Source organism: Lissotriton helveticus, chromosome 2_1 (genome assembly GCF_964261635.1).
Source record: "Lissotriton helveticus chromosome 2_1, aLisHel1.1, whole genome shotgun sequence".
Classification (NCBI taxonomy): Eukaryota; Metazoa; Chordata; class Amphibia; order Caudata; family Salamandridae; genus Lissotriton; species Lissotriton helveticus.
The window spans coordinates 2,019,517,849-2,019,540,088 of NC_136059.1; the positions used below are offsets into that span (position 1 = coordinate 2,019,517,849).

General features: G+C 47.6%; 1 protein-coding gene across 3 annotated transcripts in view; it reads left to right on the forward strand.

Moving 5' to 3' along the window:
* GLRB (glycine receptor beta) overlaps positions 1-22,240 on the forward strand; it is a 268,016-nt gene that overhangs the window by 124,975 nt on the left and 120,801 nt on the right. For all 3 annotated transcript variants that reach the window (XR_013607195.1, XM_078676982.1, XM_078676983.1), the window contains exon 4: positions 11,644-11,711. Coding sequence is in view for 2 of the 3 variants with exons in the window: in XM_078676982.1 (XP_078533108.1) it covers positions 11,644-11,711 (68 nt within the window). In the remaining variant the exon portion in view is untranslated. The remainder of the gene's footprint in view (positions 1-11,643; positions 11,712-22,240) is intronic.

Consider the following 22,240-nt stretch of genomic DNA (forward strand, 5'->3'; position numbering starts at 1 on the left):
TGGTATGGTCACCAAAAGTGCATTGGTCTGTACTCCAGACTTGGTGCTGGCCTCACAGACCGGCAAGTCCGGCAAAACCTCTCCATATACTGACTGCCCCATGGCCCAATAAAACAGATGTGCTAACCTGTCTTTGGACTTTTTCATGGCCACCTAAGGGTATCACATGTTCTGACTGCAGTATTAAATTCATGTGCATCTGAGGATCCACCAGCCATTTGCTGGCTGCTTGCTCCGGGTCAGCGAGCTCAGTGTAAAGGGCTAAGGCCTTCCAACCCTTTTTGGGCGATAAACAGGCCGTAATATGTAGAAAAGATACTCGCAGGTCACAATTAGCCTGAGACTTCCCACAGCAGCACTAGTGTAGTACTCCCTCTGTTAATCTTGTCCTGGTGGCAGACCATAAAATATTTTTTGTTTGGTTTACACCGTCGATAATTTAACTTTTTTCCTGCAATATCGAAGTGCTACCTTAACACTGGTTAAACCTACCCAGAAGTTCAAAATATTTCTAGATGAAAGGTCTGGTTTTGAAGCAAGCCATAAAAAAAGAACACCCCGGTTTCTATTCAGGCAAGCTCTGCGTTTTTTTACTTTCTGCATATTTGTCTGAATGATTTTCACAAGTCTCTTGTTACCCAGTCCTCTTGGTTTATAATCAATGTAAAGGAGTCCATCTCAGGAAGCCACTTTGTGTTTCCCGACTGCTCCAGTAGGGACCTGTTCCTGGGCAACTTTCTGCAGACACACGAGAGTTGGACGCTCAGACTGAACTTTACAAAGCCTCTCTACATCCTAGGTCTTTAAGCTGCTCCTGCCGCTCTTTCAGGGACTCAAACTACAACACATTACCTGCTTCTGGGTGACGGCCCTCATTTCCATCTCCTCTACATCCTCGCCAGCATGGTATACAGGCACCAGGACAGGTGCCTTCTCGAAATCTGCCATTGAATCTGGGTTGGATCTATTCCTCTCTGGTCTCTTTCTCTGGAGTGGTTCCGACCTCAAACTACAACACATTACCTGCTTCTGGGTGACGGCCCTCATTTCCATCTCCTCTACATCCTCGCCAGCATGGTATACAGGCACCAGGACAGGTGCCTTCTCGAAATCTGCCATTGAATCTGGGTTGGATCTATTCCTCTCTGGTCTCTTTCTCTGGTCTCTTTCTCTGGAGTGGTTCCGACCTCACTAGAAACCTGGTTTACAGTCTGTGCCCAGACGAGCACATCTGATGAACTTCAGGCCATATATACTTTCATACTAACATGGTTTCAACAAGAGAATTCCCAGGAAGCACCCTGCTTTTCTCTCATCCACGTCAGTCATAGCCTTATTGACAGTCATATGTACCTCTATTCTGGGAAGAGGGTACTCCATGTCAGTGCCACTAGCTACCAAAACATAATACTTAGAACAGGGATGATCTCCATTTTGAGATTGTTGCCCAACCATAGTCCTGTGTGAGCCATTCATACCTGCCACACTCCTAGGCTCCTCTCAAATTTCAGTGAATAAACTCATTGGCCTCTCTTTCTAGTTCCCATATACCCTTAGTAGGCTTAGTTGAACTCTGTTATGCCCATCCTTTATGTCTGCCATACACTTGCTATCATGGGCACCTCTGGATACGCATCCATCACTAGGCAGTCCTTTGTTTGATCTTAGAAGCTAGCATGATAGTGATGTCTAAAGTGATGACTTAAAAATATTCATGAACTATTTAGGTTTCAGAAATCTTCAAAAGAGGCCACTAAGGCAACAGTAGAATATAGTAAGGAAGTTGTATTTTTGATATTGTGGCAGTGGAGTCAAGAGCAGATTTATCAATGTGTGTAAGATTCAGTATCGGTGTTGAGCAAGAAAGGGCAGGTATTACTCGTAAGACTTGGAGGATTTTTGAAAAGGCTTTAGTCTGATTAGGAACGGACATGTTGGGTGGTAAGTCGAGGCTAAAAAAAAAGTAGTTGGAGAGCTGAAATTGAATTCAATAAGAGTCCAGGGACCAGTGCTAAACAACACTAGAGAAGGAGCTAATCGCATTAGAAGATAACATAACTTAAATACCAGAGATTCCACTGATGGGAAGGTACTAGAAGCTACCCGTGACACTGTAAAAGTGTCCCTTTGAATGAAGGTAAGGGTGCGGCCGATTTTATGGACGTGTTCTTGTTGGATAATTGTTTGGCCTATGGACACTGGCACCGCTAACTATTTATGACTCCACTTTTCGTTTAAATTAAATTGCATATTCCGTAGAGGCGATTGTGAGAGATTGCTTAACCTTATGTGCTTGGATTGAATGGAAATTGAGTAGGATTCATCGAAGGTGGAAGGCTATCCTGTTGGATGGGGAGCACGGGAGAATCTACTGGTACTAGTTGTACAACTTGCAATGCCAGTAGAGACGGAAATGGTAGAAGGATTAATCAAATTTAACATATCAGTTTCTTAATTTTAATAGTGAAGCCTGGCGGTAAATAAGGTAGGAAGTCACAATTGCAGTGTCTCTGGCACTAGGCACGGACAAAGTGCATATGGGCTTGCTTTAGGCCGAGTTCAGGCAACATCTGTGCTCGTAGAGTTCGGAAATATTACAAAGCCCAGAGGGCGAGAACTGAGTGAGATACCATGGAAATGGGTAAAGGAAGTAAATAAAAGGGGGGTAGGTAATAACAATAAACTGGAACCCAGACCCTCCCGTTGCTGAAGGAAAACTAGATTTCCAAAGCAGGTACTGTGAAATTAATACAAACCAATGTAATGATGCAAATTGTAAAACTAAAAGTTAAAATAATAAATGGACTGCAGCGCTAAGTTTAAAGAAAATCATTGAAAAAAGAGAACTGAGCCATGTTATGTCGTTAAGTAAACACCAGTACACGCAGGTATGACTGTTCGTTGTCCTGGCCTGACCAGGACTCTTTTATTGAATAAAGAAATCCCGCCCCCAATTAACCAATTAGCCCATCACCCTTTATAAACAACACCTGTGGCAGCGCGATCCCTTTTGCTGCCATTCCTGCTCAGGTAAGCGCCATGACCACACCACATTCCTCCCCAATTTACAATCAAAACAAAATTAAATTATTGATTTACATAAGTAACATAGTCTCTTAAACGTGTGGAACGAGCAGGACAATTTCTCAATTGATAACGACCAGAGCCCCTTGACTGATGTTCAGAGATACGAGTGGGAGACGCAGAACTAGTATCATTTTGTCCCAATACCCCATCCACCCACACTGGAATCAACGGAGGAAGAGGAGGAAGAGACGTTGGAACAACATCCACCCGTACGGGGACTGGAGGAGCGAGACACACTGGTATAACATCCCCAGAATCATCCCCAGAATCTGATGACACTGAATCCGTATCGGAAGGCAAAATGGGACTCATATCCTGGACGTCACTACCACTTTCACAAAACTTTTTAAAGAAAGAAGCATTCCTCGAGATGGTTACCCCACCCCTCAATACCGTAATCTTAGTGCCATGAGCAGATTTCACAACCCAGGGCTCAGGCTCAAATGGCAAACTAAATTTCCCTTTCCGATGTCGATTTCTCATCATTACCACATCACCAACATCAAATGTCCGGGCTTTCGCCCCTCGGCTCAGCGCCACTTTGTCGTTCTTCAGCCGTCGGTTTCTTAACTCTCTTGCCACGACAGCATAACTGGCCGGATGAGACTCCAACATTGGCACAAAATCCCCCACAGGACGATTCATACACAAGGACATTGGACTGACTTTAGTAGTGGAATGGGGGGTCAGCCGATACTCCTTCAGGAACAAAAAGATAGTACAATCCAAGTCTTGACGGTCAGAAACAGCAATCCTTAAGGTTTTATTCAAGGTCCTCATAAACCGTTCTACCTCCCCATTAGCTTGAGGCCATAAAGGAGTTACCCTACGATGCAAAATACCCCTTGACTGTAAGTAAGAGGAAAACTCATGACTGGAAAAGGGGGGTCCATTGTCAGTACGTAATTCAGAAATCAAACCATGGGTTGCCATAATTTTATCGAACAAAGGAATTGTACGACTTGCGGTGGTAATGTCCATGATCTCCACTTCGGGATACTTAGAAAAGTCATCAATCACCACCAACATATGACGACCATCAGGTAAGCATCCGAAGTCCGCACTAGCCCTTTGCCAAGGAAAAGAAGGAGCCTCCTCAGTGATAATAGGAGCGGGAGCATCTCCCCCCCTCCCCCCCCCCCCAGCAGCCTGACACAGTGCACAACCCAGAACAGTGTTCTCCACTAGAGAGTCCAAACCAGGAAACCATAACTTGGACCTCAAACGAGACTTCACCACCCCTTGATGGACCACATGTGCCAGATCCACCACCCGCTGTTGAAGGCTTGCTGGAATCACCAACCTTGATCCCCTCAACAAACATCCCTCTGGGGAACAGGTCAATTCACCTCGAACTTGAAACAACGCTGTCAAGGTAGATCGGGCATCATCAGTACGGCATTTGGTGGCACCCATAACATCATTCCACTTTCCAGACCCAATAGCCGCCAAGCATAGCTGAAGACACCCATCATGAACAGTGGCGTCCACCACTTCTTCCAGAGAAATCGGGAGAGGCCGAGACCTCTCGACCACCATCCGAACATACTCCTCGGTCTGCTCAGCATCATTTGTCTCAAACACTGAGGCAGGTCGAAAATGCCGGGACAAATAATCAGCTGGATTCATAGCCCCAGGAGGAAACACCACTGTCAAACAGTAATCCTGCAGCTGCAGAATCCACTTCTCAATCCGTGGCGGTGGTTTTGAAGAAGAACCCATAAACAGAGGAATGAGTGGCTTATGGTCCGTATACACTACAAAAGGCTGACCATATAAGTACAGATGGAAATGACGACACCCCCAATGCACTGCAATGGCCTGCTTTTCTATGTGAGAGTATCGTTGTTCAGTAGCAGTTAAAGCACGACTGGGATACGCCACAGGAGCCAATTCACCATTTGTTTGACGCTGGGACAATACTGCCCCCAGTCCACCAGGACTTGCATCTACAGCCAGTTCCGAATCCAAGGCTGGATTGAAATAGGCTAAGGTGGTATCCGCAGACAATGCCCTTTTTGTGGCTTGAAATGCTGATTCTTGCTCAGAACCCAGTCCCATGGAACATTGGACTTTGTAAGTTCTCGTAGTGGGGCAGTTAGAGTAGACAATCCCGGAATGAAGCGTCCACAATAATTCACCATGCCCATGAAACTCCTCACCCCAGATACATTGACAGGAGCAGGAGCAGTCTGGATATCAAGCACCTTCAAGGGATCAGGAGACACACCATTTTGGGAAAAATGATAACCAAAAAATGAAATGTCAGTTCTCAAAAATTCACATTTCTCTCTATGTAAAGTTAACCCATGATCCGGCAGACGTTGGAATACACCTTTCAGACGACTATGATGCCCATCTAAAGTGGGAGAATGAACCAAAATGTCATCGCTGACATTAATTACTCCTTCCAGTCCTGCCAGCACTCCCCGAATAGTGTCCTGAAATATTGCATCAGCACTGGAGATGCCAAAACTTAATCGTTTGTAATGCCTGAGCCCAACATGTGTGGAAAAGGTGGTAATTCCCCGGGAAGTAGGGTCAAGCAACAACTGATGGTATCCAGCGCGGAGAGCCATTTTAGAGAACCACCTGGACCCACTGACTTCTACCACAATGTCATCAACTGTGGGAGTGAGATGACGCTCCCGCATAATTGCCAGGTTGGGTAATCGCATGGCCACACAGATTCTGACCTCGCCAGGCTGTTTAGGTTTGCGGGCAACTACAATTGGGGATACCCACGGAGTCGGACCCTCTGCTTTTTCAATGAGGCCAGCTTCTTCCAACTTGATCAACTCCGCCTCCATTTTCGGCCGAAGATGGAAAGCCACGCGCCTATGACGTAGTGCCACTGGTCTAACAGACTCATCAATATGTAATTTGATCATTCGATCTTTCAGACACCCTATGCCTTCAAACCGTTTTGAGTACTGACCTAGCAAGTCATCCATGGTCCATTGATGGATAGCCAGTGCAAAAGCCACCAGCTGTAGGCTCTCAGCAGTCTGACAGCTCAATAGCATCCCATGACCCTCCTTGGTGACATAGATAGCTGTTTTCACGGATTGGGTGCCATGGGAAACCACCGCAGAGAAGACCCCAGCCAACACAAGAGGTTCACTGGCTCCAAAAGCAAATACTTTGACCGATGTATCACTCAATACTGGTAGGCTTGGCAGTCCCTTCATCATGGATTCAGCCATCACATTAATGGATGCACCAGTATCAATCAGTGCCGGCACCAAATGACCATCCACTTTGACATCACATTTGGGCAAACCCCTCCGTACAGCACCTCCAGGCTGTAAAGCATGTAACACATGGACAACCTCTTCATCATCATCCATATCCTCCAATTCAGGAAGAGCAGCAAACGCTTGGGCAGACGGCCCAGGAGTAGACCCCCGGGCAGGAACTGAACGGCATACTTTTGCAAAATGGCTCACTTTGTTGCAGTTGGAACACCGCTTCCCAATCGCCGGGCAGGTCCCATTATGAGGAAATGAGCCCCCACAGCCATAGCATGTCCGACGTCTATCCACCTTACGAGGCAACATTTTCTGTTTCTCTGACCCTTGAACCATCATGGCATTGACTGGTTCCATCTTTACTGACTGTTGGAGAGCAGCATCCATATGTGCCGCCCTAACCTTTGAGAGTTCTTTTGACCGACCACGGGTCTGCATATCCGCCATTGGCATATTAGGCACCTGTAGTATTGCCTCCCGTAACTTGCTGGAGTAGCAGCCTTGTATGAACTGGACTCGTATCTCATCTGCCACATTGGGCAACCTACACGTGCTGGCAAATACCCGCAATCTGGCGAAGAAAACGTCCACTGACTCATTGGGTAACTGCCTTGCCTGACGTAGCAGAAACCTCTCATAATCAGGATTCGCCAAAGGTTCAAAATGCGCCGTCAGGGCCTGTTTTAACGTATCATAGGTATTGGGCGTTTCCTTCACCACCGATCGCCCCAGCCGATGAATCGCCGCCCCACCAAGATGTAGCAGCATGGGGCGCTTCCTCTCCTCATCCAAATGAATCGCCTCAAAATAGGTCTCCAGACGATCCACCCACTCTTTCCAACGCGCAACCTGCGCAGAGGGGGGGGCCATCTATCAAAAAAGGTTCTACCGGGGGGACTGTAGACATAATTGCGTCCACCCGGACAAGTCAACAGGCGAGCCCAATGTCCAGAAAGAATGCCTGCACCAGCCGGGCACACCAGCCACAGGTAACCCAGTGGACCAACCCTTCCGGGCCGTCAAAGTTAGTAGAACCAGCCAGATCTCCAAGATCAGGCAACACAGAGGCAGCCACCGTGCTCCAGAGGCCCCAAAAGCTCGCTCGACAATCCTTCAGCAAGCAGCAGGAACCTGACAGCCTCCGCGCTGTCTAGAGCCGTGAGCTAGCCAGCCCACCAGCACACTCACAGAGACGGCTCCGGACACGCCCCCAACTTCGCCGAGGCAGGCAAGGAATTTCCACGGAGCAAAATGCCAGATGCCGGATCCAAGCAGACAGCGTCCAAAGGGCCGAACAGGGACACAGGAACGGTCCGATGAAGCACCGCCAGTCCACTGCTGCCCCAGCAGACAGGCAGGAGAACAGCCTCACAACACTCCGGACCTTCGTCGCCAAAATGTTATGTCGTTAAGTAAACACCAGTACACGCAGGTATGACTGTTCGTTGTCCTGGCCTGACCAGGACTCTTTTATTGAATAAAGAGATCCCGCCCCCAATTAACCAATTAGCCCATCACCCTTTATAAACAACACCTGTGGTAGCGTGATCCCTTTTGCTGCCATTCCTGCTCAGGTAAGCGCCATGACCACACCACAAGCCAGAGCTTTTCAAATAGAAAGAGCCGAAACTTGGCAAGCAAGAGGAGCATCAGAGCGCTGCACAGTAACTCTCGCTTCACGGCCAAGTAATCATATTGAGCTGCGCTTGTAATGGTCTTCAAAGTCCACTATTCAACAGAACAGGAATGGTGTTGCCTAAGCAAATAAAAATCAAGTGATCGGAAAATATAAGTAAACTGCAGCCTATGTTCTATGTCCGGACCTGAGGCGAGGATTGTGCTTTCTTTGCTTTATTTGAACAGCAGCCATTTTAAAACATCATGGTAACACTTTCTTTCCCATGAAACCTAGGGAAAGCGATCAACCGCACATTATCCAGCCGGCACACGTCAATCCCCTTATTAGTCCTTCCTTTATCTTCACGCCCCCTCTTTCATGGCTGCTCATCAGCTCTGAGATAAGTGTCTCCGAGTCCTCACTCTGCATTTTGAGACTGATTTTAAAGTTTTTGATGATTGTGGGGCACTGTGATCAACTTTTGCCTACCTTGCTTGAGAGCGGGCGCAGAGGGATTGCATGTTGGTGTTCCTCACGCGGCACTGCGTCAGTAATTTTAATGCTGGTTTATTCATGTGCAAGCGTGACCTCCTCATACTAGAGGCCGCTTTCTGCCCATTGGTTCATAGAGTCCCATTTGCAGGCCACACTGGCAGCACAATTCAAATTGGAGTCTCTGCTGCCTCGAAAGCCTTGCCCGCAGGTCCTAGAGAAGAACGTCATCAGCGAGTATGTAACACTGGTAATTGCAGCATATTTGTGGTTTGGGCGACCAAAAGGGGTTTTCATTGTAGGGCTCTCCAGCCAGTTGCTGATTACTGTGACACTCTGAGGGGGTCTTTATTAAGTTTTCAGGCCCAGAACCTGCTTGCACACCGCAGTGACATCCCAGGCACTTGGCGAATATAGATCAAGGGTATGTTGGTCCCAGGGTTAAACCCTTTCTGGAGCCTAGAAGCTTCTATAGCTGAGCCACAACAGGTACAGCCTCCAGCAGCCACAACTGTAACTGAGCCTCCCCTGGCCACAAAAAAGGAACCAATCTGGGAACGAAGAGGGCAATCCTCCCTATTTCCCAGTAGTTAATGAAGTTCAATGCAGTAGGCAAGTCTAAACATCAGACAGTTGCCTCGGCCATAGTGCTGCTAGAGTGCAAACTTTTGATAATGACGTTCCGTCAGCCTGCACCTTTTAATCTGATGGAGACCCCATCCCTCGCACAAGAACCCCGCAGAGCAGGTGGTAACTTGTTAAAAATCCCTAAAAGGTAGCGGAAATAAGGAAGCGTGTCTAGGGCGTGGACATGGATACGTTTGTCTGCTTCAACAGGGTTTTGCTCTCCCAGCCCTTACTCTCTGACTTTGCAGATTTCCATTCCATGACCCTTCCTGGGGCTTTTTCGGGGGATATTCGCCTCCCCTCGAATGGGGTGAATCTCAAGCAGAGGTTTCTCATAGGGTTTCAGATGGAGACCAAGGTCCTTCCCAGTCATGGCGTCTGTCCCCAGACCTGGATACGACCATCTCAAAATCCCTTCCCCAGGACACCTCAGACTCGCAGGACCCAGACAAGATGATGCTTCTCCGCTTCTCCGAATGGTGTCCGTCAACCAAAGTATTAATGTGCATTGTGGGTCAGATGAGAAAGCCGCTGGAAATAGAAACCCTGTCTCGCCTACCCGTGGAGTGCCCCTTTCCTTCTCTGGAGGGCAAGATAGCCTTAACTGAAATAGATGCTAGGATGGCCACCTTCTTGAGTCAATATATTAGAGAGCCTAAGAAAGGTATAGACCTCTTTTGGCGGTCCTGCTAAGACCAGTTGATGTGCATAACAGGACCCCTCACAAAAATCCTCAACATGGCTGAGAAAGCAAAACAGTATAATTTTCCTAGGCGCAACCCTAATTGTGCTCTGTCCACAGAGCAAAGGAGACTACTCCTGATAAATGTGGATCCCAAGCTCCGTGATCTTGCTTTATCCGAAACAGGCCCTGTTGCGCATGGGAGACTCTTAAGAGATCCCTTAGTGATAGAATTGGTCCGGTTAGTTGCAACATTTACCTGGAGAAAAAGCCCAAGTATCAATGAAGTGTATTTTCCCCCCATGGGTTTTTCTAAGGGGCCAGTCATGGAAGAGGGCGGCCGTCGGGACCACTTCATCCCTCCCCTTCAGGGGTCAAGGCTCTTGACGTGGTCAGTGGGAAGACCAATCTAAATTCGGATGGCTCTACTCTTGCAGAGGACCTCACCACAGGTGGTAGAGGAGGATCCAGTGGAAACTTCAAGTGCTCTCCCCTCTTGGGAGGGCGCTTGGCTCAATTTGCAGGCAATTGGGGAGGCCTCATTTCTGGTTTCTCCAGACTTATGGGTTTCCATATCGAATATCACTGCTAGATGGATTTGATGGCTGATGTAGGAAGCTGGAATTGACATATTTAAGTTCGGTGCATATTTCGTTAGAGGTGCCCTGGCATCAAAAGCCTTCTCATTGAGGGCTAGATAGGAGGACCTTTTGAATTCACAAATTGGTCCTCAGATTCAACCTTCAAATGTTTTTACTTTAAACCGGTGGTAGATGTAACATCCTTTGTGGTCAATATGCTTTGAACAAGCTTAATCCTCTCCTCCAGTCCTGCCATAGAATGAAAAATATCCTACCAGTCCTAATGGAAAGTTTCAATTCTATTAAGGACTCGAATGAAAGGATTATCCCACCCAAGATTTACTCCAGGTCCAGATGGAGGACAAATATTCCTGTCAGTGTATGGTAGTAAGTAAAGTTTTTTTGACAATTGTGAATAATTGATTGTATAATGTATTCTGAATAATATTGTTTAAGGAGATGTTATGGTCAATATTAGTGTACCTAAAAATTAGAAGACCTCCTGAGAGTTATATTTCTGGATGTTTTGGTTTGTCTTCAGGGAATGAATCGAACAAGCAGGATTAACTACTGAGCAGGACTGGACCTTGGTTGCACGAAGAAAGAGGGTGTGTGCAGATAAAGGAAGGACTAGTATGGGGCTTGCCTTCTGTTGATTGGATAATGTGCTGTTTTTCCATTAGGTTTCTTGGGAAAGAGTTTGTGTTGTTTTTAAAGTGGCTGCTGTACAAAAATAGCGGAGAAAGAAAGCATAATCCTCGCCTCAGAGTCCTTAATAGAATTGAAACTTTCTGTTACAATGGGGAATAAATTTTTCCTTCTCCTCTCTCGGAAAGAAAGCTATCTTTTCAAAACAACTACTAAGAGTAATGCCAAGTAACTAAATTGTTGGCTTGGTTGGATCATTTTCACCAACCAAGTTAAAAATAATTAATAGGCTACGTGCAAAATTATAGCCTGTAAATAACATGAATATAGGGAAGCAACTGGGTCATGATTCCGTTCTGTGTACACCTCGGTTGCTGCTACAGTATACACACTGCTGTGCAAACAATTTAGATATATATTTTTTTTTTTACCTGAAACCCATTCTGGTTGAGTCAGTCCCATGTAAAACAATGACTAGTTTCTCTGTTTTCTGTGTTGTATTTCTGAAAACTGCTGTCATTACCTTCAGTTAATTAGTGACATTTTAGCAGACTGGTTGATGTGCTTCATAATTTGATTTGTCATATGCTAGGCAATTATTTTCATGATTGTGTTTTATATATTCTCTTTAATAATTGCATTTATTTGCATCCTCAGGCATTCCTGTAGATGTAGTGGTCAACATTTTCATTAACAGCTTTGGATCTATCCAAGAGACCACTATGGTAAGACTCATTTTTTATTTCAAGTTGACCTAAGCAAACCTTCAATGATTTGTATTTTTTAAAATGTATTTCTCGATTAAGGGGACAAATCACCAGTCTGTTCTAAGTAAGAAGGGTTGTTTGCGTCTCTGGACATGTCCTCTAAATTTGAGTCCTGATTAGTATATTGATGTTGGGTGAGGTTACAAGGGCTTAGCAAGGATTTCATATAACTCTGTGTACTGATCACACTGACGTATACAAAAAAGTGATGGATGGAATAGTTAAATTAATCTAAGTCACTATTAATCACTTTGGGCAACATCCCAGTGCATCGTTATTGTGCACATCGTTCCATCTCCGTTTGGACCCAGCCATATACATACTGGTCTTGACCCTACTCCAATAAGAAAAGTTCAGCCTGATCTACCAAAACGCTGTAACACCAGCAATTGAAAACAAGTTTCACCCTGATTGGGTCTCGTCAGTCTGGTGTAGCTTGGTTCCAGTGGCACAATGAGCACTCGACACGCATTTGAGCTATGTTCAAAAGGTGCAACTTAAGCAGAGCAGCATCCTGGAGAAGAAAGCCAGATGTTTCCACATATTGGAACCCCCCCTTCGTATATATGAAGAGAGCGACAGTCACTAAGAAGAATAGAATAAATGTGTAGAATAATCAGTCGGATGAGAAAAAAGGTGTTGAAAGCCCAGGAGGGACCGGATAGCATTAACTCAATCTAAATTGCCTTACTGAAGAGAATAGTGCAGAAAAGGAAGACCCTGTATACTACCACATGCATAAGGAATACTTTCAGAAAACTGGTAATGTTATCCTCCGTCATTTGGTCCAAATGCTAACTGATTTCTGTTAAAGACTTCTAGCTGCAAATTACGCACCTTTTGATGATCCTCAGGTGTCACTCTGGCTTCGGAAGGTTTTGCACTGTAACACTGCGTGCCGGAGGTGGCACCTTACGGCTCAGCGCACATGCCATTCCACTCTAGAAATGACTAGTGGGGACTATATAGGCGAGCCACTCACACGCTGACGTCTGTTTCTTTCTTTCCACTCCACCAGAGACCCTTTTACTCAGATTTCTGACAAATCTTCAAATGAAAGGGGATGTAAACTTAAAAAATGACAGCTTTTCATTTCTGTAAGGACGGTCGTAAACCTGTATCTGTCCCAGGTGCCCCCACCAGGTGTGCCTTTGGTGCCTGGGGTTGAGCCACGGCTCCAAGACCTGCGGACACTGCGCCTCTATAAACCTGAAGGCCATCTATGAGCACGAGGTGAAACTAACGTCACTAAGCTTAAAAAGACGTAGCATCGGGACCACTTACAGTCCAAGGCTGGATTTTATACCCGATCCTGTTCCTAGAGCTGACAGAGCTGCTCTAGAGGATAGTCTTTATTGTGCTGCAAATCCTCAGGTCAGTCATTACCAATTTCTTGATGAAGCGTGTGGGCGATACCAACAATCCCATTCTCACTCCTGAAGTCTCACGACTTCTGAGTTGATACCGCAGCTGATTCCAACATTACCAGTGTTCAGATCGATGAGTTCAGCGCAGCAATGCTCTGGTTCTTCTGATCTCTGCCAACTCCCTCTGGAGCGCCTTCGAGCCCACATGGAGCAGAGAGGTCTTATTCCTGAATTGCTACTGCCAGGTTTGGCCTCTTCGTGAGCAGGACCTTCCATGCCACATGTGTCCCTTGCTCCAGTTCTGCCATCTCCCCCAGCGCCAGCTACCATGCCAGGCCTGGATATGTTAAGGCCAATGCCAACTTCGCCACCAGAAAGAACCGGTGACTTCCATGACCTTTTCCAACGCTGACTATGCCTGTCTGACTTCGACTGACATTGCAACAGACTCTGACCGAGGTCTCGGCATTAGCTTGTGACCCCTGACCCTGCTTGCAGGCCAGGTCACCCCCCTGCTGCCGAACAGCTCCACCAGCTGATTGCCGCTCCTGCTCCTGTGCACGTTCGGGCCTGCTGTCTGCCACTGATCACCGCTGTGACCTGGATCTGACCTGTGCTTCTGTTTTGGTTTGCTGCTCTTGTTCTGTGCTCTGTTATATCTTCTGTGCCTTTTTTTTAGCCCCTTTCTCACTCTGGGCGCAACCCCCGCCCCCCCTTCCCCCCTCTCTCTGTTTATCCCACTCTTTCCGCCAATACCCCTGAGGCCACGCCGCCCCGCGTTAATGGCTAGCCAGTCTGCACCTAGACCGCACCCAGAGCCTGGACCCCATGCTCTCCCCACCCCTGGACTGCGATACGACGCCAACACCCTCCACGCTCAACACCGGCCGAGACCACCGCTGCTTCCAGGCCGCCCCGAAACGCATCCACGGACTCTTCTCCTGCCACACCTGCAACTTCACCTGTGACAGAACCACCAAACCTCCTAAAACTGGACCCAACCACCTCCGCTGCATACTCCTCAACAACCGCTCCGCACGCAAACACGCCGCAAGCTCTGGGACCTGCTCGACACCTTCGAACCAGACGTTGCCTTCCTGACCGAGACCTGGTGGAACTACTCCTCGGCACCTGACATCGCCATAGCCATCCCGGACGGCTACAAGATCTCCCGCAGAGACCGCACCAACGGGATGGGAGGAGGAATAGCCATCGTCCACAAGTCCACCCTCCAGGTCCACACCCTCACAGACGACCCCCCTCAATTCCACCGAACACCTTCACTTCCGGATCCAGACCGACCCCAAAACCACCCTCAGAGGAAGACTCCTCTACAGACCCCCCGGACCTTGAGCCCTCTTCAGCGACTCCGTCGCCGACCTCGCCAGCACCCACGCACTCACCTCCAAGGACTACATCCTCCTCGGGGACCTGAACTTCCACCTCGGGAACAACATTGACTCCAACTCCACCGCCTTGATCGAGAACCTCGCCGACCTCTGCCTCCGACAACTCGTCACCGAACCCACCCACGCTGCCGGCCACACGCTCGACCCAGTCTTCTCCACAAGCACCCACGTTGCCTTCAACCATACCACTGAACTCCACTGGACTGACTATCAATGCCTCACTTTCACCTTCAAGCAACCAACCACGCACCACTGCACCCAACAGCTGCCTCGCCGCTGCTGGAGCAAAGTCAATGAAGACCAGCTGATCACCACACTCGCCCAGAACCCACCCACCGACCCGACAGACGCCGCCGCCCGAAATCTCACAGTGGATCGATGACTGTGCCATCACCCTCACCCCGATCAAAAAACCCTCCATCAACCACTTCAGCAAGAAAGCTGCCTGGTTCACCGAAGAACTAAAGATCTCCAAACAAGCATGCAGACAGCTGGAAAAGAAATGGCTCCACGACCACGCACCAGACAGCCGTGCAGCCCACAAGGACGCCGTCCGCAGACATCACCACCTCCTTAGAACAGCCAAGAGATCGTCCTTCAAAGCCAGACTGAACAACAGCGCACACGACCACAAAGAACTTTTCAACATAGTGAAGGAACTCTCCAACCCTAGCGCCAACAACAACGACCTCCCGCCCTCGCAAGATCCACGACAGCTTCAACTCCTCATCCGCCCCGACCACAACAAACCACACCCCAAATGTCACCTGCACCAACCAGCTGATCTCCTGGTCCCACGTCAAAGACGAAGAGACACGCAAGATCATGAACTCCATGCCCACACCACATTTTCAACAAAGCTGATGCAACCATCGCACTCAAATTGCTGAAGATCATCAACATCTCCTTCGACACAGCAACATACCCGGAATGCTGGAAGCACGCCGAAATAAACGACCTCCTCAAGAAACCCATGGCGGATCCCAAAGACCTCAAGGACTTCCGGCCCATATCCCTGCTTCCCTTCCCGGTGAAGGGCATTGAGAAAATCGCCAACATGCAGCTGACCCGCCACCTCGAGGACAACAACATCCTAGACCCATCCCAGTCTGGATTCAGACGCAACCACAGCACCGAAACTGCCCTCGTCGCCGCCATAGGCGACATCAGGCGCCAGCTAGACAACTGCGAAACTTCAGCCCTCATACTCCTGGACCTGTCAGCAGCCTTCGACACGGTCTGCCACTGCACACTTAGAACACGCCTCCAAGAAGCCGGCATCCAAAAGGAGGCCCTGGACTGGACCACGTCCTTCCTCTCCGGCAGAACGCAGAGAGTCCGCCTCCCGCCCTTCAGATCCAAAGCCACCGACTTAATCTGCGGCGTACCCCAGGGCTCATCCCTCAGCCCGACCCTGTTCAAAGTCTACATGGCCTCCCTTGCAAAAGTGGCCCGCCAGCACGACCTGAACATCATCCCCTACGCTGACGACACCCAGCTCATCCTCTCCCTCACCAAGGACCCACACACCGCCAAAACCAACCTCCACGAGGGAATGAAGGCAGTCGCAGAGTGGATGAGGAGCAGCCACCTGAAACTGAACTCTGACAAGACAGAGGTCCTCATCCTAGGTCCCACCCACTCTGCGTGGGATGACGCCTGGTGGCCGACCACACTGGGAGCAGCTCAAAGACCCACGGACCACGCACGCAACCTAGGATTCATCCTAGACTCTTGCCTCTCCATGTCGAAGCAGGTCAACGCCATCTCCTCCTCCCTCTACAACACCCTCTGCATGCTTCGCAGGATCTAAAAGTGGATCCCGAGAACAGTAACCCAAGCCCTCGTCAGCAGCAGGCTGGACTATGGCAACGCACTCAACGCAGGAATCCTGGCCAAACACCTGCGACGACTACAACGCATCCAGAACGCCACAGCCGGACTGATCCTCAACGTCCCCTGCCGCAGACACATCACCTCCCACCTAAGAGACCTGCCCGGGCTCCCTGTCAACAAGAGGATCACCTTCAAACTCCTCACCCACACACACAAAGCACTCCACAACACCGGACCAGACTATCTGAACGACAGACTCAACTTCTACACTACCGCACGCCATCTCCGCTCCGCCACCCTCGCCCTTGCCGCCGTCCCGCACATCCAATGAACCACCTCCGGCGGTAGATCCTTCTCCTTTCTCGTCGCCAAGACCTGGAACACCCTCCCCACCCACCTACGGCAGACCCAAGACCTGCTCACCTTCAGAAGGCTCCTCAAGACCTGGCTCTTCAAGCAGTAGCAGCACCACCCCCCTCTCAGCGCCTTGAGACCCTCACGGGTAAGTAGCCCGCTTGACAAGTTCTCTGATTGATTGATTACCACAAGGCAAACCACATCCACTGCACTCCTTTTTTGGGATGATTTCTGATAATGATGGCGACCAGGGTGATGAGTTCACTTAGCCCTATACAGACGATAAGTGGTCTGAGCACTTTCAAGATGCTAGTGAGCTGGATAGTTTCACGGAAACGGTCCTTTTCTATCCTCTAGGACCAGCTCTGGAAGAATCTGCCTCCTATGCCATGGTCCTGCATTGGGCGGCAGAAGTTATTTACCACCTTCCCACCATGAAGGCCAAGACAAATATACTGCCCAATTTCCTGCAGCCTGGCCAGACGTGGGTCCCGTGCTCTCCATGCCACTGGAATCAAGCTATCCTGGCTGAAGAGGGGTGAAACCCCGAAACCGGTCCTAGGATGCTTGTTTCCAGTCCAGGGAGGACCTGGCTTGGCAGTTCGGGCTGGACTGTTCCCATGAGGCACAGAGTCAAGACTGATTTGCATATGACTGGGTTCAAACTGGAATGGCATGGTGAGCAAAAAAAGATGGATTTAGGCCCAGATCTCTGTACTTGGGCGATTGTATGATATTGTTCTGCATTCTGTCCATCAACTGTTTTCGCATTTGTCACCCCAAGTGGGACGAGTATGCCCAGACGTGGGTCCCGAGCTCTCCATGCCACTGGAATCAAGCTATCCTGCCTGAAGAGGGGTGACACCCTGAAACTGGTCCTAGGATGCTTGTTTCCAGTCCAGGGAGGACCTGGCTTGGAAATTCGGGCTAGACTGTTCCCATGAGGCAGAGGGTCAAGACTGATTTGCATATGGCTGGGTTCAACCTGGAATGGCATGGTGAGCAAAGAAACAATGGATTTAAGCCCAAGTCTCTGTACTGGGGTGAATGTATGGGGTTATTCTGCATTCTGTCCAACTGTTGTTTTTGCCTTGATGACTATGTGGCACAAGTCCTCCCTGGTGTTCCGGGTGACCTTCGTCCTGTCCTTTTACAGGCAATTCAGGATGGTTGTGATGCGGCCAAGTGGTCCGTTTATTGTGGCTTGAACAGCACCATATGGGCGGGCCATAAGTGCAAGTGTCACCATTATTTGCTATGGTCTTCTGGGTTCTCTGGCGACGTGCAGTCCTCACTGATGCTCATACCATTCGAAGGGACTCGCTTGTTTGGGGGCAAGGCTAACTCTGTTTTTGAGTGCTTCTAGGAGAGTAGAGCTAATGCTCGTTCTCTACGCCTTTCTACCTAGCCTCACCAGCAGCAGCAATTCCACTTCCTTTCGTGGCTTAGGGTAATGTGCCCCTGGCCTATTCCACCCTAGTGGGGAGCCCAGCAGTTTTCCAAGAGAGGCCTGTTTTTCTCTGGATGGTGGCTTTGGACCTGCTGGAGGCCTATTCCATATTCCGATCCTGCCGGGCTATCAGCAGTACCTGCGGTCCGTGGTGGGATAAGAGCATTTCAAGTTCGCTGTGCTGGACTCATCAGCACACCTCAGGTATTCACGAAAGGGATGGTGATAGCTTACCTTCGGAGGTGGGATGCGATGACTGGCTGTTGAAGGCAGGCTTGCCTCAGACATTCGTCATCCACCTCCAGACTAGGGCGAACCTTTTATCTTGGGGGTTCACTATAAACGTACACATAGTCACACCTGACTCCTTCCCAGACACCCCCTTTATCTGGAAATGGTTCGGTTTTGTGCCTTTTCCCCAGGAAAAAGAGTTCAGGATGATGATTCTATGATCCTGATCTTTCACCCGCAGTCCTGGATCTTAGTCTGCATGGACTAATGGCCTCCTGCATTCTGCTAGTTGGCATGCTAGGTGGCATATGTGGGCTCCACAGTGCGATCGGATGTCCAGTGGGCCCATCATGAAGGGGACTTCTCTGACCAGTTCCAGAGTTTGTAGGAGGCTGCGAATGATCTGCAGTGGTGGCTGCTGGACCGAAATTGGGTTAGTGGCCGACCCCTCCCACTTCTTCCACCCAGATCAGACCGTTGTGACTGATGCATCGCTTCTGGATTGGGGTGGCCATCTGGAAGAGGAGGAGATCAGTGGCCTCTGGTCTACGGTCGAGTCCTGGCTCCAAGTCCGTGTTCGGGAGCTGAGGCAGATTGCTATGTGGCACTGCAACAAACAGGGAGGCATGGGGACTCGGGCTCTTTTCCAGGAGGCCTTGCGCCTCTGGAAATAACTGGACCATCAAGGAAGTTTCCTGGTGGCGAACCACCTGACAAGGTTGTTGAATGCCAGGATGGATGAGCTCAGCCGCCAGCACCTACCAGATCACTAATGACTTCTACATCCGAAGATGGCGCATGGTCTCTTCCACGAATGTGGAGAACCTTGCCTCGATCTGCTCCCCACTGCCAAGAATGCGCAATGTCTGCACACGCTTGATGTCAAAAGAGCTTTATTGTACTACGTAGATGGAACCAAAGATTTTCTCGAAAGAACTGTTTGTTGAGTTAGCTCCACGTCACAAATCCAATCCCATCTCTAAATCCGGCATTTCAAGATGTATTGTTAAATGCTTTTAAACATGCTATGCAAAAGCTAAAATAATTTTATCCATATCCCTTGGAGTGCATTCCACTTGCAAAATAGGGGCGACTATGGCCTTTTTATGTAACATTCCTCTTGCTGACATATCTAAGGTAGCTACATGGTCTACACCACACAAATTTACCAAACACTATTATGTAGATGTTAGCACGCCAACAAACTTGTGTAGGCCAAGCAATACTTAAACACTGTTTGAAACAACTGCAACATTTACAGGTTAGTCACCAATTTAGGAGTATACTGCTTTGTAGTCTATGTAAAGCATGTGTATTTACAGCACACATGCCTCGAACTGATTATGTTTCTTACCCAGGAAGCATCTGTTCTTGGCATGTAGAGCTGTAGATTCACATGCGCCCACCCGCTTCCCTGGGCACCTATAGTTGTTGCAGTTCTTCATTATATATTCATACGCATGGAAGTCTCTTTAACACACTTGCTCCATTCTCACCCTTTTGTGGGAAAACAATTTAACAATGGAGTCGGTGCCCATGTGCACTATTACCGAAAGGAGGAGTCACCTTACCTCGTGACTGGGGAAAAAACTTCTTAGAAGAAAAAAACAACTTGCAAACATCCGGACCCCACACTAGATGGCAGGAGTAGGCAAAGCATGTGAATCTACAGCTCTACATGCCAAGAACAGATGCTTACTGGCTAAGTAACATAATCCTTTTCCGATTTATGTAGTGGTTACTTTACTTAATCTGCATTACTCTATCTAATTCTCTTCTTCACTCTCTGTCACAAGCACTTTACTGTTTTTTTTGTAGCTTTTAATATGATGAATTATTCTGTTTTACATTACGTTCTTTCTTCTTTGAGCATTTCACACTCTACGTGAGTTCAAAGGGATAAGTACGAGTCACTTTCAAACCGTTTCCAAGTAGGACTTCTTGTCTGTTTTTCCATCTAGTTAGGTTTGTAGTTCCTTAGGGTTCAGTTTTGGGTCCTTTACTCTTTTCCTTATATAGTATTCTACCATTCACTATTATTTCTACGTTTGGTCTCCACTCGCTGTTTCATGTTTAAGAGACTGATTTATTTTTTCTCCTTTTTTCTTGTTTTCCTCCTTTACATTAACATGTCTCAACTTATTTTTTTGGTTGTAAAATCTTTCTTATTTACACAAATTAATCCTAAAGAATGAAGGTCCAACTCTGTTGCTTCTGCCCCTCACCCTTCCACATCCACCGAGACTTTTTTCCTAAAGTGTTAATTCCAGTTTCTTCTTTTAACTGGAATTGTGGCTTTTTGTTTGAGCAGGCACTTGATTTTGATTACAATTTTCCTCTGTGGCAAGCACCGTCCATTTTTATTGACCTATTCTCCAAACATGGGTTCTTTCCTATTTCAGCTACTGTTCATCACTCTAAATACCAATCTGAGGTTTTTTTAGTCTATCCAAAAAGTTTATATTCCCTATACTGAATTATTTGCCTCCTCATGCTCAGATTTCTCCTTATCGTTATCATGTTAAGTATTATTATAGGGAATGTTGCACTTCTACTGTGAATCACATTTGTTTTGTGTAGCATTTAGGTGTTATTTGGTAAATCTCTCCCTTTTTCTATGTTATCTAAAATCTCCCTGCATTTCCTCAAAGCTTTTCTGTTCTGCTTTTCTGTCTCTCCTTTTGGTGCCATGCCGTCTCTGTGCATCTTCGCTATTTTGTTCCTTTGTTTTGCTTGTTAAAGAATTGTTATAAGCTTGCTTTCTTATTTGAGATTAGCTCCCTCGCTCAAGATTTTCAAGATGTTATTTAGGGAGCATCTTTTTCGATATTCAATCATGATTGAAGCAGTGCTGAACTCCATTTTTTCTTTTTTATTATTTTTATAATGTATAGCCCCTAGGATATAATCTATTCAATCGTAAAGGAAGACCGGTAGTTGAAATGTAGGGCTTGGAATGGCAGTGCGGGTCAAGGTGGTGTGATTGAAATGAATTTATGATCATCTAATTTATTCATGGTCATATATTACAAGTGAGGAGTCAAAATATGTTTTATGCCTGATAGTGGGTGTGCTGTGAGCTACTGTGGTGGGTTTGTTACTGTTCTTGTACCTTTCAGCTGTTACATGCACACTTTGAGGATATAGTAAGAAAGGGCTAAGTAATGATAGTTAAGATGTAATACCAATGTGATATCCTAAAACAAACTGGACATGAACTCTAATTTAATCTAACGTGGAATGGAAATTAAAAATAAATATCTCAGCCTTATTGAATTAATGAAACAAACCAGTGCCATAGGGTTTAGGATGGAAATGGTCTTTACAGAATAGGTGTTTGGTGTGACACGAATAAGAAACAGCTGGTAAAAACGATTGTAATGTAGTATGCTGCTCATAAACTTTGAGTTGTGTTAGATCCCCTACATGCTAGAACCTATACAGAAAGATGCTTTTGATACGTATTTGCATCTGAGAACTCGCAGCACACAGAAAAAGTAAAGACTATGGAGGAGATATATGCAGAGTATCACTACACTAAAAGTCCAGGGGCATCATGACTTGTCTCTGCTACTAGTAAGGATCTTGGATTTGCGTTCTCGTATCTTGGACATGGAATCGCTGGGAACAAGAGGATTCCATGAGTCCCAAAGCCTCCCACATACATAGCATAACTCCAAACCCCACCTTACGCAGGCCGTGGGGTGATGAGCCTTACACAGAATCTTAGCAGTCAGACTACCACTCTCACCCTTAAAGAATTATACCCCACCGGGTCAGCAAGACCAGTGATCATGGAGTGTCGGCTCTGTAAATATAAACGTGAGTCTTTGGCCC